The sequence below is a fragment of the Drosophila bipectinata genome, chromosome 2L (assembly GCF_030179905.1).
Source record: "Drosophila bipectinata strain 14024-0381.07 chromosome 2L, DbipHiC1v2, whole genome shotgun sequence".
In the NCBI taxonomy this organism is placed as follows: Eukaryota; Metazoa; Arthropoda; class Insecta; order Diptera; family Drosophilidae; genus Drosophila; species Drosophila bipectinata.
In genome coordinates, this window is record NC_091736.1 from 17,656,464 (window position 1) to 17,669,520 (window position 13,057).

General features: G+C 47.2%; 4 protein-coding genes across 5 annotated transcripts in view; 2 read left to right on the plus strand and 2 right to left on the minus strand.

Annotated features, from left to right (window-relative positions):
• mre11 (double strand break repair nuclease mre11) overlaps nt 1-13,057 on the plus strand; it is a 247,072-nt gene that overhangs the window by 191,995 nt on the left and 42,020 nt on the right. The window lies entirely within an intron of this gene.
• Nucleotides 5,050-13,057, minus strand: part of Cog8 (conserved oligomeric Golgi complex subunit 8) — an 83,743-nt gene continuing 75,735 nt past the window's right edge. The window contains exons 2-6 of one of the 2 annotated variants that reach the window (XM_070277863.1): nt 7,102-7,189; nt 6,565-7,037; nt 6,299-6,512; nt 6,058-6,242; nt 5,050-5,998 (exon numbers count right to left, since the gene is read on the minus strand). In XM_070277863.1, the coding sequence (XP_070133964.1) occupies nt 5,213-5,998; nt 6,058-6,242; nt 6,299-6,512; nt 6,565-7,037; nt 7,102-7,174 (1,731 nt within the window). In that variant the 5' untranslated portion in view covers nt 7,175-7,189 and the 3' untranslated portion in view covers nt 5,050-5,212. Of the gene's footprint in view, nt 5,999-6,057; nt 6,243-6,298; nt 6,513-6,564; nt 7,038-7,101; nt 7,252-13,057 lie in introns of those variants that run through there. The other variant, XM_017251748.3, reaches the window with a different exon arrangement.
• Nucleotides 7,353-9,844, minus strand: Cdc23 (cell division cycle protein 23). Its single transcript, XM_017251747.3, has 3 exons — nt 8,641-9,844; nt 7,978-8,579; nt 7,353-7,917 (listed from the first exon to the last, which is right to left on the minus strand). The coding sequence occupies exons 1-3, from the start codon at nt 9,608-9,610 to the stop codon at nt 7,462-7,464; spliced, it is 2,028 nt and encodes a 675-aa protein (XP_017107236.2). The 5' UTR covers nt 9,611-9,844; the 3' UTR covers nt 7,353-7,461.
• LOC108132356 (lysosomal phospholipase A and acyltransferase) lies at nt 9,931-11,922 on the plus strand. The gene is made up of 4 exons (XM_017251749.3): nt 9,931-10,473; nt 10,538-10,909; nt 10,975-11,497; nt 11,552-11,922. Exons 1-4 carry the CDS (start codon nt 10,323-10,325, stop codon nt 11,772-11,774), a joined length of 1,269 nt encoding a protein of 422 aa, XP_017107238.2. The 5' UTR covers nt 9,931-10,322; the 3' UTR covers nt 11,775-11,922.

The following is a 13,057-nucleotide window of genomic DNA, read 5'->3' on the forward strand; positions in this document are numbered from 1 at the left end:
AACCGTGTGGTCCGCTGGCTGGGCAAAATAAATCGCTGGACATAAAAGCCCCAAAGTGCAAGGGTGACAGAGAAAAAAAATAAACTTGAGCAAGAAGGCGCTCTATATCCTTGGCCAGGCCAGAAGGAGAAGGAACGAACGCCAACAGGAATAAAAAATTGAATGAAATATTTTTATAACCACACACACACACACAGAAAAATATAGGAGAGAAATAAAGGAAAAGAAAGAGACAGGATGAGGTGGTGAGAAAGAGAGAGGCCGATGGGGGAGTCGTGGCTGAAGGATATTGATGGGGCGCAACAGTAAAGGAAGCCAAGGAAAAAGCAGCGCCAACTTGCTTATCAAATATGAAGGAACCGAAAGTGGGTCGAGGCTCGGACTTGGGCTGGGGGGCGGTATCATAAAAGCCATGAGCTCACCTGCCGGGCAGGGGCATGGACGGAGGAGCTCAGGGACTCAGGGGGAGGTGGACAAGTGAAGGCGGCGCACCCAAGGGTAGTTGGGTCGAAAGTTTTATGGATGCCCGATGCCACGACAGGTGGTCAGAGCACGCCCACTCACAGACCACCTCGTCCTCGTCCTCCGCCCTTTTTGGGGTCTTTCACATATTTTCTCTCTTCCTTTTTTTGCCAGTCATAAAAACAGGATGTAGAAGGGAGAAGAGCAGAATCGAATGGGAGCTGCCACACGTGCGGATAATAAAAAATGTTTTACTTTTCAATCGACCAATAATATGGCGTTCAATGGACAGGCCAAACGTGCTAAACCCATAACAAAGGACCACCCTCCAACCACCCACTCCCACACACACACACACAGACAGAGGACACATACATATACGAAAAAGGAGACACACAACCACGTACGTTGTTCAATCATCGTTAAAAAGAATTTCATTTTGAAAAATGCCAGAACTTCAATAAATTATATTGCTCTCGGACCACGAAAAGGAGACTAGAATGTAGGGTCGAGGAGCAGGGTGAAGGATAACAGCAACAAAAATAGGGTGGGGCTGAGGACTACAACAGGGCTGACCGGATCCTGGAGGGATGTGGCTTTGCTATCATAACCACAATACAAAGAAATTGGGAGGGCAAGTCAAACAAAAATGAAAAAAGATGCGGAGAACAAGGAGAAAACGGAAACCCACAGAAGCATCCGCTGTCGGCTGTATCCGTAAGATACTCGGGTGCGGACAGGTGAATCAGGTCAGCGGGGATCCGTTCGTGGACGGGCAGCTCGAGGATGGGCAGCCGGAGCCAATGGCATTCTGAAGCGTCAGCGTCTCCAGCTGCCCGCTCGATGGTTATTGGTTCGCGTTGCAGTAATATAATATACACAGATACACACCAACACACACACACCCACCGAGATATGTGGAATAAAAATTGTGAAATGAAAAGAGAAAACGGAAAAAGCTGAGCTGGAGGAAGCCATAGAAAACTATTGGAAAATAGAGGTTGAGGGGCAGCAGATTTTTCCTCAACTTTGTTGCAGCGTGACACTTTTTTTCACTCAAGGGGAGTGACTGGGTGGGGCAGGGTAGGTGACCAGGGGGAACCAGGTGGCCATTGTCATAATGACGCGCATTCCTGTGCACTTGGCTGGAGTTTCTCGCTTTTGTTCCCCGCCAGAAAGCATTTTCCGGCATTCGCTAATTAAGTCATACCAGAGCGAAGCTTGCAACTACACTCGAAGAAACTAAAGTCCTATATACTTCAAGCCCCTCCCGAGCTAAAATCTCTCCTTGATTACCCTAAACATATTCCATACAACCCCTTCGTCCTGGTATCCCCCGAGTGATATGACAAGTGAAAATCTCTCCACAGCGCCCCCGGGAGATGCGTGTGAGTGTACATTTCCCCGGAGCTAATCAGGCAAGCCTAACGAAATTTTCCAACAAAATCCGTCAAAGTCACGGGCGTTTGGCCCGCGGCAGCCAACGCAGGCCATTAGCCCGCCAGAGCGCCCACACATGTCAGCCCGAAAGTCCTCGAGGGGCACTCCACTCCTCGCATTGTCATCGGTGTCGGTGTCGGTGTCGCTATCGGTATCCACAGGATATCAGCATCATCATCATTTTAGAAGCCAGAATATGTCTCGCATTATGCTGGCAACTTGGCTGTTTTTCAGCAAAAGGACTTTCCAGCAGTTCCTTTTATTTTTTGGTTAGACGGGAGTATCTGAAAAGAAGACGGAAAATTGACATCACTTGCCTGGGAGGGAAAGTCTGGGAGGGAAAAAAGGAAAATCTGATACTCGCCCGAAAATCGCGTCAAACTTTTGGCAGCCATCGGCTCACCGGGAGGGTGGATTTCTGAAAAATGTGATGCATGTTTATTTGAAAAATCGCTAAAGGATAACTAAAGGATTCCCCTAAGGGTATTTCGCAAGCTCGTGTGATTTGTTTGCGAATTTACATACCCCCACTTTGGCGTTTCCCTGGGTGTTTTCCACCTCGTTGAGCAGCCGAGCCGCCGATTTTTTTGTTGGTTCCCCACCAAGGATATCGCCGCCCGATCCGTTGCGGCAATAATTTTGCATAACGAATAAGTTGAATAAGTAAAAGTATCCAAATTGAATCAGAGTAGAATCGAATCCAAAAGGAGCTGGCGGTGTTAAGTGGCAAATTCAATTTGGGTTCAGGGTTTACAGCTCCGAGTTGACATTTATGAGCCGCCATTTTTGAGGGCATATCGATTTCCAGACTCCTTCCCGGAGTCCTGAGAGGGTCGGCCGACCACGTACAATCCCCAAATGGAAACATCATTAACTAACCTGCCCCGGAGTCGTCAGTAAATAATGTAATTTATGAATTACAATTAAAAATACACACACAGAGGGCAAAGAATAGCAAATATATATGTGTTCAGGCTCTGGCCACATGTGTTAGCCTTTTGGGGTGGTCATCTCCCTCTCCCCACTCAGCCGGGTGTCTGGCCATTTTTGTGCTTGGCTCATCAGTTCCCCCCCTGCACGGGGCAGTGTAATAAAACTCCCCATTTGGTCATTTGGCAATTATCCCGATAAATTAGCAGCCGGACAATGGCACAGCAGCGGCGCGTCCACCCACCACAGCCCATCCTAATTTTCTAATACCCAGCCCATCCATATATCCTTTATTCCTGAAAAATAGCCAGGGGTTGGACACGACCATTTCGTGTCCTTGCGTTTAGCGACTTTATGCGGTTTATACGCTTCATTCTGAGCATTCTTAAATTATTTATTTCAAATATAATACAGAAAATAAATGTTTTTAAAAAAAGATATTAATTATTCATAAGGATCTTCGAAAGGAACAAGAGCTTTTCCATCCTCCAGTGTATGTAGAGTCCTTTTTTATTGTACCTCTTGACCATTTTTTGTTGGCCAACTTTTTCAGGTGTGGAAAATCGGCTTTTCAGGTTAACAAAATCAACTTGGTAACGAATTAAAACGAGCCGGCTAGCGACTGGCCAGCAAAAACAGGCACAAATGCAAACAGAAAGAGTTTTTGGGGCTGCCAGAAGGGGATAAAAGGGGGTGGTGGTGTTGGGGGCAGAGGGGTACTTTCAAAAAATGCAAAATAAACGAGAGACTCGCAAAAACGAAGGCAGCGAGCGTGTAAAAAGCCTCACAAACTCAATCAATCAACGGACAGAATAAAGCGCGTATACGCAGTGTTGTCCATGCCAAAGTAACAAATGAACACACACAGATACACACACATACACATGCATTGCAAACACAGATACGGACATAGACACACACAGAGAGACCCAGGTTGTTAGTCGCTTGTTTCGCACTGCTTGCCAAATACCACAAAATCTATTTCGATTCGCAATCAAAATCCCAAATTCCATTTGTACTATGACGAGTCCCGGCACCGGACACCGTACCCTGGTCTACGGCCGTACATGCGTATCTGTATGGGTTTGAGTATGGATGTGTGTGTGTGTGTGTATGTGGAATAGGCCGGAGAGTCCTGCGATTGGGAAATCGTGGCCAACTTGTGCTTGAGTGCTTTCGTTTGTATTTAGTGGTGGACTTAAAAATACAGAGGCCCCCGTCCAGGATCCAGCTGCAGTTCTAGGCTTTGGGCTTAGTTCTAGCTCCTGCACCGCCGCCACCCCACACCCCTTTGGTAAGCGTTGCACCCACAAAGGCCGTGGCCACAAACGCATCCGGCGCTGACGTTGAACGATGAGTCCCCGCCAAGAGCTGAATGGCCATGTCCATGCCAGGGTATCCAGGATGCACTGGAAGGATAAAGGGGGCGATATGGTATCAAATGATACGGCTTAAAGGAATGAATATCTTTCCACATTAGGATGAAGATCGACTCAAAAAATTGATTATTTAGAACTCCTCGTCCGTAGTATATTTCTTTCAGTGGAGCAGCTTGTTACCTGCCTGCCGCCCACCACTGGTTGTCCATTCAGCTGCCATGTTTTCCAATTTTCGGCGCACTGCGTTGCATTCAGATTCGCTGTGGATGCAACGACGGCAGGAAGAAAAAACAACAGCAAGGGGCAGAAACCCCCCCAACCCTTACCCGTTTTTGTCCGAAATTTGGTCATTGTTCGCGGAATTGCTTATAAACGCGGCCCTCGACTCCATGTCTCCTGGCTTTGACTGCTTTTTTCCGCGACTGCCTCTGACCGAACTCAATCTGACCTGCCATGTCGACGCTTTAGTTAGGATATATGCACGAGGTGGAGGCACTACCGGAGGTGGGTAGGGTCATTGGGTAGGATAGAGCTGATTGCAATGCTTTGGCTTTCGCGTGGGCTTTGGCTTTGGCGGTTGGACAACCGCAGGGGGCCACTTTTTGATCGTCGGGTGGCGCAAAAGTAAAAATATTGTTGCACTCTCGCGGCCCCTCGGAATAAACGATGGCCCCAGTGGGTCAGTCCACAACCAGGCCTATACCGCCATCTTCTCCGTCCCTCCTCGACGCGAATTTAGTCACTTGGAAATTTTGTAAAATTAACAGAACGATTGAGTGGAAGAGCCACTGGCACAAGCCACAATATGTAACCCTAAAAGGGAAGGTATAGAGATACCTATGATGACTAAGGATGGCCTTTGAAAAAGGTTTATTTTGGCTTACCAGAAATATCTGTACAATAAGCTTTGCTTTTCTTTTTGGGAGTCTTTAGAAAATATAAATATTGGAATATTTAGATACTACTTCTAACAAGAATACACTGTTTAAGGTCAGATTGCATCAACCCTCGGCTGTAACTGCAGCAGCAACACTAGGCTTGGCTTCCGCGGAGGAGACTTCCGGCGCCTGCACTTGCGATTGCACCAGCACCTTAGTGGGTAACAGGTGCTTCAGGGGCTCTAGAATCCTCGCCTGCTGCAGGTATGTGAGTTGTTGCTGCTCCAGCTGTAGCAGGCTGATGCCAAGGTGAACGGTTAGAGCCTGTGGCGAAAAGACTCCATGAATGCAGCGCTGAATGTATGGAACCAAATCGTAGGCCAAGCACGAGCACAGCCGGACAAAAGCCTCGCGTTCGCTTCCTGCAAAGGCCTGCTGTTCCTGGCGATAGAAGGCTAGTACTCGCTGGGCTGCTAGGTGCAAGGAGCGCTCCAAACAACGGGTCACATCAGTGGCCAAGGCCAAGGGAGCGCACAGCCGGAGCTCGTTCAGGGCGCCCAGATACCCATTGCACAACGCAGCCAGGGGATAGAAGTCCAACAAGGTTTCCGGCGGGGCGAAAGACTCCTGATCGGGGTCCATCTGCTTGCGGGAATGCAAATGCAAGGCCACTTTGTTGATCAGCGTAAAGCGGTCCAGCTCCCGCTCAAACTGAACATTTACTTCCTCCACACTGGTTTCAAATCGACGTCGGATCACGTCAACGAAAATAGGGGCCATCAGAGCTCGAAAATCAGCTCCCACCCGACTGAAGGATAGCCCAAAGTACATGCACTGACCCAGGACAGTTTCCACAGATCCCACGCCAAGCTGCAAGTCACGCTGCAGGGTTTCCAAGAAGGCGTTAATCTGCGAGATAGTTAAGCATTAAATTGGAGTTAGAATATTTTTCTACCATAAGTACCAACCTTATTGTGAAGCCAGGCCTGAAAGAGGCGGTCACCATTGCAGCTCACGCCTTGCAGCGGCTTGAGTGGCGCCTGAGCTACTTTGCTAGCCGGCTCATCCTCCGGAAAAATAGCTCGATACTGAGTGATGATGTTGAACAAATTGATGCGTGTGATCTCAATGGTCTTAATCAAGTGTTGTTGTGCTGAAAGAGGAGAGAGTTAGTAAAGAATTCAGGAACAAGGGGCCAGCATAACTCACCATCACTCGTTGGAATGGCTTCAAGGCAGGAGTTCAGCCAAGCATCACGGGCCTGCAGGAACTTCAGTCGCAGCTCGTTGTCTCCAAAAGCCTGCATTCGCCTCAAATAGCCCACTATTTGCAAGCACTTTGGCAGCTGCAAGTCTGTGCGAAGTTGAGCCACCAACTGAACCAGCATGGTGTGCCACAATGCCTCCACCGAACGGACAATGCTCTACAAACCAAGAACAATTAATACATGAAATAGTTCACCAAGGAAGACCCACCTTAACCACGGGTATGTGACCCTGATGCTGGCCCAGACGGGTAGCATAGGCAGCCAACTCTAAAGCCTCCTCGTAGCGCCCCTCACGGATGCATCGTTCCATAAGCTGCGGTAGCTCCAGTACCTCCAGTAGCTGGGCATTCTTTTGCAGCGTAATGGAGTTGAGGCGTCGCTGTTCGCTCAACTCAGCCGAATCCTTTAGGAACCCCTCACACCGTTCGCTGAGAGCCGGCAACTGACCCACGAGAGTAGCCAACTGCTCCTCGGTTCGCAGGAATTCGCTGAAAATAGAACGCGAGTTCTCCGCCGTGGTGATGAAGGTCTTGTAATTCGAGATGGCCAAGTCCTGCGTCTGTTCCAGGATGCTACGCGTCTCGTCGGCCAATCGGGTTTGTTCCTTCTTCAGTTGCTCCACCTTGCAAGTGCCCAGTTTGGACAAATAATTGTCCAGTTCCGGATTGCCACGCAGGTTCTCTGTGGGACGTGTCCAACAAAGATCAAATCAAAGAAATCTTCAAGCTTAGATGTGTTTACCCACCTGGAACTCCATCAGGGAATATCAGCTTAAGAACCCTCTCGTTCTCCAGATCCATTTTATCCGGAAACTCCATTAATTTTTGTTTGTTTATTAAAACTCTCAGATCTACGTTGTGTTGAAGGAGTGTTGCCGTATCGCCAAAAACAGCTGATTAGAAATTCAGTGTTGGTTAACCTTACTTTAATTTGAATATGAGCGCGAAACAATTCAAACCTTTTATTTAAATTTACAAATTCTGTTTACAAACCAAATATGGTGTATCAAAGGTGCAACCTAATCCATTGCTTGGCGACAGGACTAGATGATTTTAATTTTTCATATATAACTGATAAAAACGAAATTAAATTTGTACACTGAAATCTAATCGATGGAGACACTGGATATTTCCATCGAACTGCCATCATCCGAGGGCTGCTGTTCTGCGTTAGGATTTTCCCCTGCACTGGAGGTCCTGGGAGTTTCATCCGCAGCATTCGACACTTCCGTTGCCGAAGAGGTTGTGTTGGTTGCGGTGCTGCTGGCACCGGGGTTTAAGCTTGACCGGTTGGGCTGGGATCGACGCAATCCCTCCGCCAGTGATCGGCCAGAGCGAGTGGCGCTGGACGTTGAAGTGCTCGGTCCAGCCACATCAGCTGTAGTCGTAGTCGTGGTGGTAGGCACGCGAGAGCGCACGTCCGGATGCTCCCACTCCATCTCATCCTCTGAACTGGTTTCCGCATTAGCCACAGTCGTGGCTGTCTTAGATTTGCCCTTTTTCCACTCCGCACTGCGCTTCCAGTCGATGGTCTTGAGCAGGGCCTTGGCCTCCGTTTTGCGCTGAAAAGAAAGATGATTATTGAAATCTTCAATGTAACAAAATGTCAGAGTCCCACTCACATCATCCGAGTCCAGGCATTTGTAAGCGTAGTAGGCAGCTCTCTCGTAGTCGGCCTTCTTCTCATAATAGTTCGCCAGCGTGATGAATCCCTGGTAGAGGCTCTGCTTGTCGGTGGCCGCGCGCTCATCTTCGCAATACATTATGTAGCAATGGACGGCTGTTTCATGGTCCCCGAGCTTCTCGTGCAGACTGGCCAGCTTGTACATGGCGATGCCCTCGATGTCGCCCACGTCGATGGCCTTCCAGTAGCACTTCACCGCGTTCTCACACTTGTCCAGTTTCTCGTAGGTTTCGCCGAGCGCCACCAACATCCGCGAGTCATAAGGACGCAACTGATGCGCAATTTTGAAGTAATACAAACTATAGTAGTGCATCTTGATGATCTCGTAGGCCTGGCCCAGGCCGTACCAGGCGCGATAGTCCCTCTTGTTGACCTCTACCGCCTTCCGGTAGCTCTGAATGGCAGCGTTTGTATTTTTCAGCTCCATGAACTCATGACCCATCAAAGTCCACGCAGCAAGGTACTTTGGATTCAGTTTGAGGGCACGCTGGAAGTAGGATATGGCCACCTGGTGATCACAGCGAATACTGTAGTAATTTCCTAAAGAAATGAATAAGAAAGCCATTTAAAAATACGATAGGAATGATTTCAGAGATCTCACCTATCACACAACACGTTTCCGGACGGTACTTGTTAATGCTCACAGCCTTGTGGGCCAGCTGTGCCATCTCAGTTTTCATCTCTTTAACAAACAAAAGGTTGGAGTAAGTGTCCACATTGTCAAGGCGATAGGGATCGCTCTCCAGCAGAGCCTGGTATAGCTCGATGGCCTTGTCAACATCGCGCTTATTGTGATAAACCAGCGCCATCTGAGCAATGAGGTATATGCTCTTGCTGAAGCCCGATGTCTGTAGATCCTCGTAGATCTTCAAGCCGTCGTCGTTTAGGTACAGCTCTAGGTAGGTGTGGGCCATGAAGAAGTGGCGCATCCAGTGCCCGCCCAGCTGCAGGCTAAGCAGCTTCTTTTTCTCCATGATAAGCGGCGAGAGCTCTAGGTAGGCGCTCCACAGCATCGGTACCAGGCGTATGGCATGGATCAGCATTTGCTCGGCAGCCTGGTTGAGATTCAAGGCTTTCAGGACGACTCCGTAGAGATATATGCCATAGCCATCCAAGCGACTCTTTCCATACTCTGTGCGCAGGGTGGACAGTAAGTCCGCAAGGTCTCGCATCTGATTCGGTTCGTTGAGATTCGCCTGGTCGGTGGTAGAGTCCAGGCGGCGCTTTTCACGCGCCATGTATGTGGAGTAGAAGTGTAGGAAGCGCGGCACACTGGACTCACAGTTGCGTACCGCATGAGCAGCCCGATCGTACTCCCTCACGTCGTAGTAGCTTTTGGCCAGAAAGTAGTCGCTGTACTCCGCAGGAGCGATGCCCTCCAGCTGGCACTCACTGAAGGTGCGGTCCTCCTCCGTGGCCTCCTCGCCGTCAATCTGCACGTCATTCAGTCCGTGATGCATCTCCGCCAGCCACTTGGTGGTGTGCAGCAGGCCGCGCTTGGAGCACTCGACGATCCCGCGCCGCAGCTCCTTCTTCACATCCGGCAGCAACACGCTGAAGAACTCCTGCATTTCTATTGTTTGTTGGGATCGGCGGAATGTTAGGTGGGAAAAACAATTTTATTTGCCGGTCGCGCTTCACTGTTGGTGGACTGAACAAAATAATCGAAAACCGATAACTTTTTTAAATTTTCGTGGTATATGTATGATATATTTGTATTCATTAGAGATCAGGTACCAGATCAAGGTCTAGATATATACTGATGTTTTTATATATTTTAACATTTAACATTGATTTAGCAAAAGTGACATTGTCGAAATCGAATCTGAATAGAAGTCACTGGTTACTCGGTGAGCATCTCTGACAAAGGGAAAACCCTACCGCACCTGGTCACACCATTCGGGCAGGTGGAAAGGGGACACCAAAAACTGCTGAGAATAACAAACTGTGCAATTGCGATAAGAGAAAAAAAAAATAACAATATGACGAAAACAAATTCTTTGTTAAAACATTGATACTCGGGAGAGGATCTGCGACAGCGGGAGCCCACAACATAGCTGTGGAGTTCCGTAAATAAATGACGAGCTCTAAAGGTCAACAAATCAGCTGATGGAAACTGCGCAGACAAATAACCATCGTACCATCCATTGAGTGGAATAACAATTATTATAAAGCTTTGTAGGCTGATTCACTTGTTTGTGATTGACTGCGACCATTATCTGGTGATAGCATATAGCAGGCACGTCACTCGCGCTTTGTTTGCCCCCAAACGCACATCGCACGATGAGGCTCCAACACTCAGGCATCCTCTTCGGGCTGCTGGTGGCCATTTTTTTGGCGCCATCTGAAGGCTTTTGGCCTTGGCCCACAACTAGCACAACACCTGCTCCGCCGCCGCCACCTCCTGAACCAAAGCTATCGCCAGTGATTTTTGGTGAGCCTATTGATTTTCATCTCGCCAAGGTTGACCTCTAAACTTTGAACTCTGCGAATTTCAGTGCCCGGTGATGGCGGATGCCAGCTGGATGCCCGCCTGAACAAATCCAGCTCGCCATACTTCGTGTGTGAGAAGACATCTAATTGGTACAATCTCTGGCTGGACCTGGAGCAACTGGTAATACCCATGGTCTACTGCTGGATCGACAACGTCAAGTTGTACTACGATAAGGCAACCAGGACGACGCACAACACACCAGGAGTGGAGACCCGTATACCTGGTTGGGGCGATCCCGAGGTGGTGGAGTGGATCGATCCCACGAGAAACAGCGCCGGAGCCTACTTCAAGGACATAGCCAACGTGCTGGTGGATCTGGGCTATGTGCGAAAAATGAACATTCACGGCGCGCCCTATGATTTCCGCAAGGCGCCAAGTAAGATACGGCTTCATGTTCATTGAAATTTTTAATTTTATTCAGCATTTTTCTTATCTTTTTAGATGAAAACAAGCAATTTTTCATTGATCTCAAGCAACTGGTCGAGGACACATACGAGGCCAACAATCAGTCGGCCGTCACATTCATTACTCACAGCATGGGCAGTCCCATGACGCTTATCTTCCTGCAAGAGCAGACGCTGGCCTGGAAGAATAAGTACGTGCGGCGCCAGATCAGCCTGGCGGGAGCCTGGGCGGGCAGTTTCAAAGCGGTGAAGGTGTTTGCCATGGGCGACGACCTTGACTCCTTCGCGCTCAGTGCTAAGATCCTAAAGGCCGAGCAGATAACGCATCCCTCGACCGCCTGGTTGCTGCCATCCCCGCTGTTCTGGAAGCCCTCGGAGGTGTTGGCCACAACCCCCACGCGCAACTATACAATGGCACAGCTCAAGGAGTTCTTCAACGACATAGACTACATGACTGGCTGGGAAATGCGAAAGGATACGTTGCGTTACTCTAAAAATTTCAACCCCCCGGATGTAGAGCTGCATTGTCTCTACGGTGATGGCTTAGACACAGTGGAAAGGTAAGTGGATCTTAACATGGATAAGGATAAGGGAAGTCTAACGATCTCCAACAGATTGCAGTACAAAAAGTCCACTATTGCGGACGAAACGCCCAAGCTGATCATGGGCCTTGGCGACGGAACCGTCAACCAGCGTTCCCTGCGAGCCTGCCAGTATTGGTCGGGCTACTCCAGCGCGCCAGTGTCCACGCTCGCCCTCCAGGGCGTGGACCACATGAAGATCCTGGCCAACGGGGATGTTCTCAAATACGTTCGCACCGTCATGCAGCAGCCGTAGTCCTAGCAATAGTTTTCGTCCTAATTTGACTAGATTAAGCCCCAATCTCTGTTGTTTCGTAGAGTTCGCAGCTATATCTGTAAAATGTATCGATTAAACCAACGCCAATTTTAATGTTTAAATAAATGTAATTCGTTAAGTAGCACAAGGCATCGATGTTTTGCATTTTCTTGAATTTATTCTTTATTGTTATCTTATTGATTTATGCTTATAAGATGAGATATCGAATCACGTGTGTCAATGTCAATGCATAACGCTTTTTATTACTCAATAGTGTTTCACTTTCCTTTTGGTTTTATTCAATTTTATTGTTTCTTTGTTTTTTGTTTTGGTTTGTTTGTTTTTTTTTTAATAAATTGTTTATATGTATTTTACAAAGCGTTTACTTAAATGTATTTCCATTTTAATTATACCGAATAATTTGTTATTTATTGCACTAATATTTAATTTCATTCGCCTTCCGCCCCCACTCGATCTCTCCACTTTGCTAAGTTATTGTAGCTGACATTGTTCATGACTCTTGGTATAATTTTTGCATTTAAATGTATGCTCTCGCTTATTACTTCGATATCTGGGGTTAGATATAGAAAAAGTGTCTCATGCTAGTCGCAATTGATGGGGCGGCCACCACTCCACTCGCCCCATTCTTCGATTCGCTTGCAATTTCAAGATAAAACTAAGGATCCCAAATGATTTACTATTAGTGGTTTTGGTTTTTTGGTTTTTAGATAAAATCAAGAAATATATATATTTACAAATCGGTTGCTCATACAAAAAGTACTGTCGTAGGCAAAATTTTGTTCTTCGATAGAAATTGTTTGCTGTCTGCGGGTCATTGTTTTCGATTCGATTTGTGCAGGTGTTTGTTTTAATTAATCGATCCCTAAATATATACATTTTTATATATATTTAGTATATATTTGATTTAATGTTGCTGCGTGTGTGTGGGTGTATGTGTGGGAGTGTGTGTAGATGTTGAAAATTGGACTTAAAAAACATTTTCGTCTGTTTAGTATTTGATTTTTGGTTACACTTTTCTCTGCTTTTGTTCAACAAAATTTGTGCTCTCGTTCCATAGTTGCAGTTAGGGTTTACATACATATATAATTAATATATATATATATATATATATTCAACTATAATTATGTTATTTATTTTCTTTCTATTCTGAAATGAAAGCGATTCTGTAATCTCGATACCTCAAAAAATCACCAACTTCAGTTTTTGGGCTGTCTTCTTCGTTTCAAAAAGTTCCATTTTTCTGTTTATGTTTAGTATAAAAA

Bases quoted from the DNA above. Each gene is read 5' to 3' on its own strand.
- LOC108132356 (XM_017251749.3), top strand. From the start codon at position 10,323: ATGAGGCTCCAACACTCAGGCATCCTCTTCGGGCTGCTGGTGGCCATT. The intron at 10,474-10,537 runs GTGAGCCTATTG...TGCGAATTTCAG, and splicing joins GCTATCGCCAGTGATTTTTG to TGCCCGGTGATGGCGGATGC. The intron at 11,498-11,551 runs GTAAGTGGATCT...GATCTCCAACAG, and splicing joins GGCTTAGACACAGTGGAAAG to ATTGCAGTACAAAAAGTCCA.
- Cdc23 (XM_017251747.3), bottom strand. From the start codon at position 9,610: ATGCAGGAGTTCTTCAGCGTGTTGCTGCCGGATGTGAAGAAGGAGCTG. The intron at 8,580-8,640 runs GTGAGATCTCTG...TCATTTCTTTAG, and splicing joins GGAAACGTGTTGTGTGATAG to GAAATTACTACAGTATTCGC. The intron at 7,918-7,977 runs GTGAGTGGGACT...CTTTCTTTTCAG, and splicing joins AATGCCTGGACTCGGATGAT to CGCAAAACGGAGGCCAAGGC.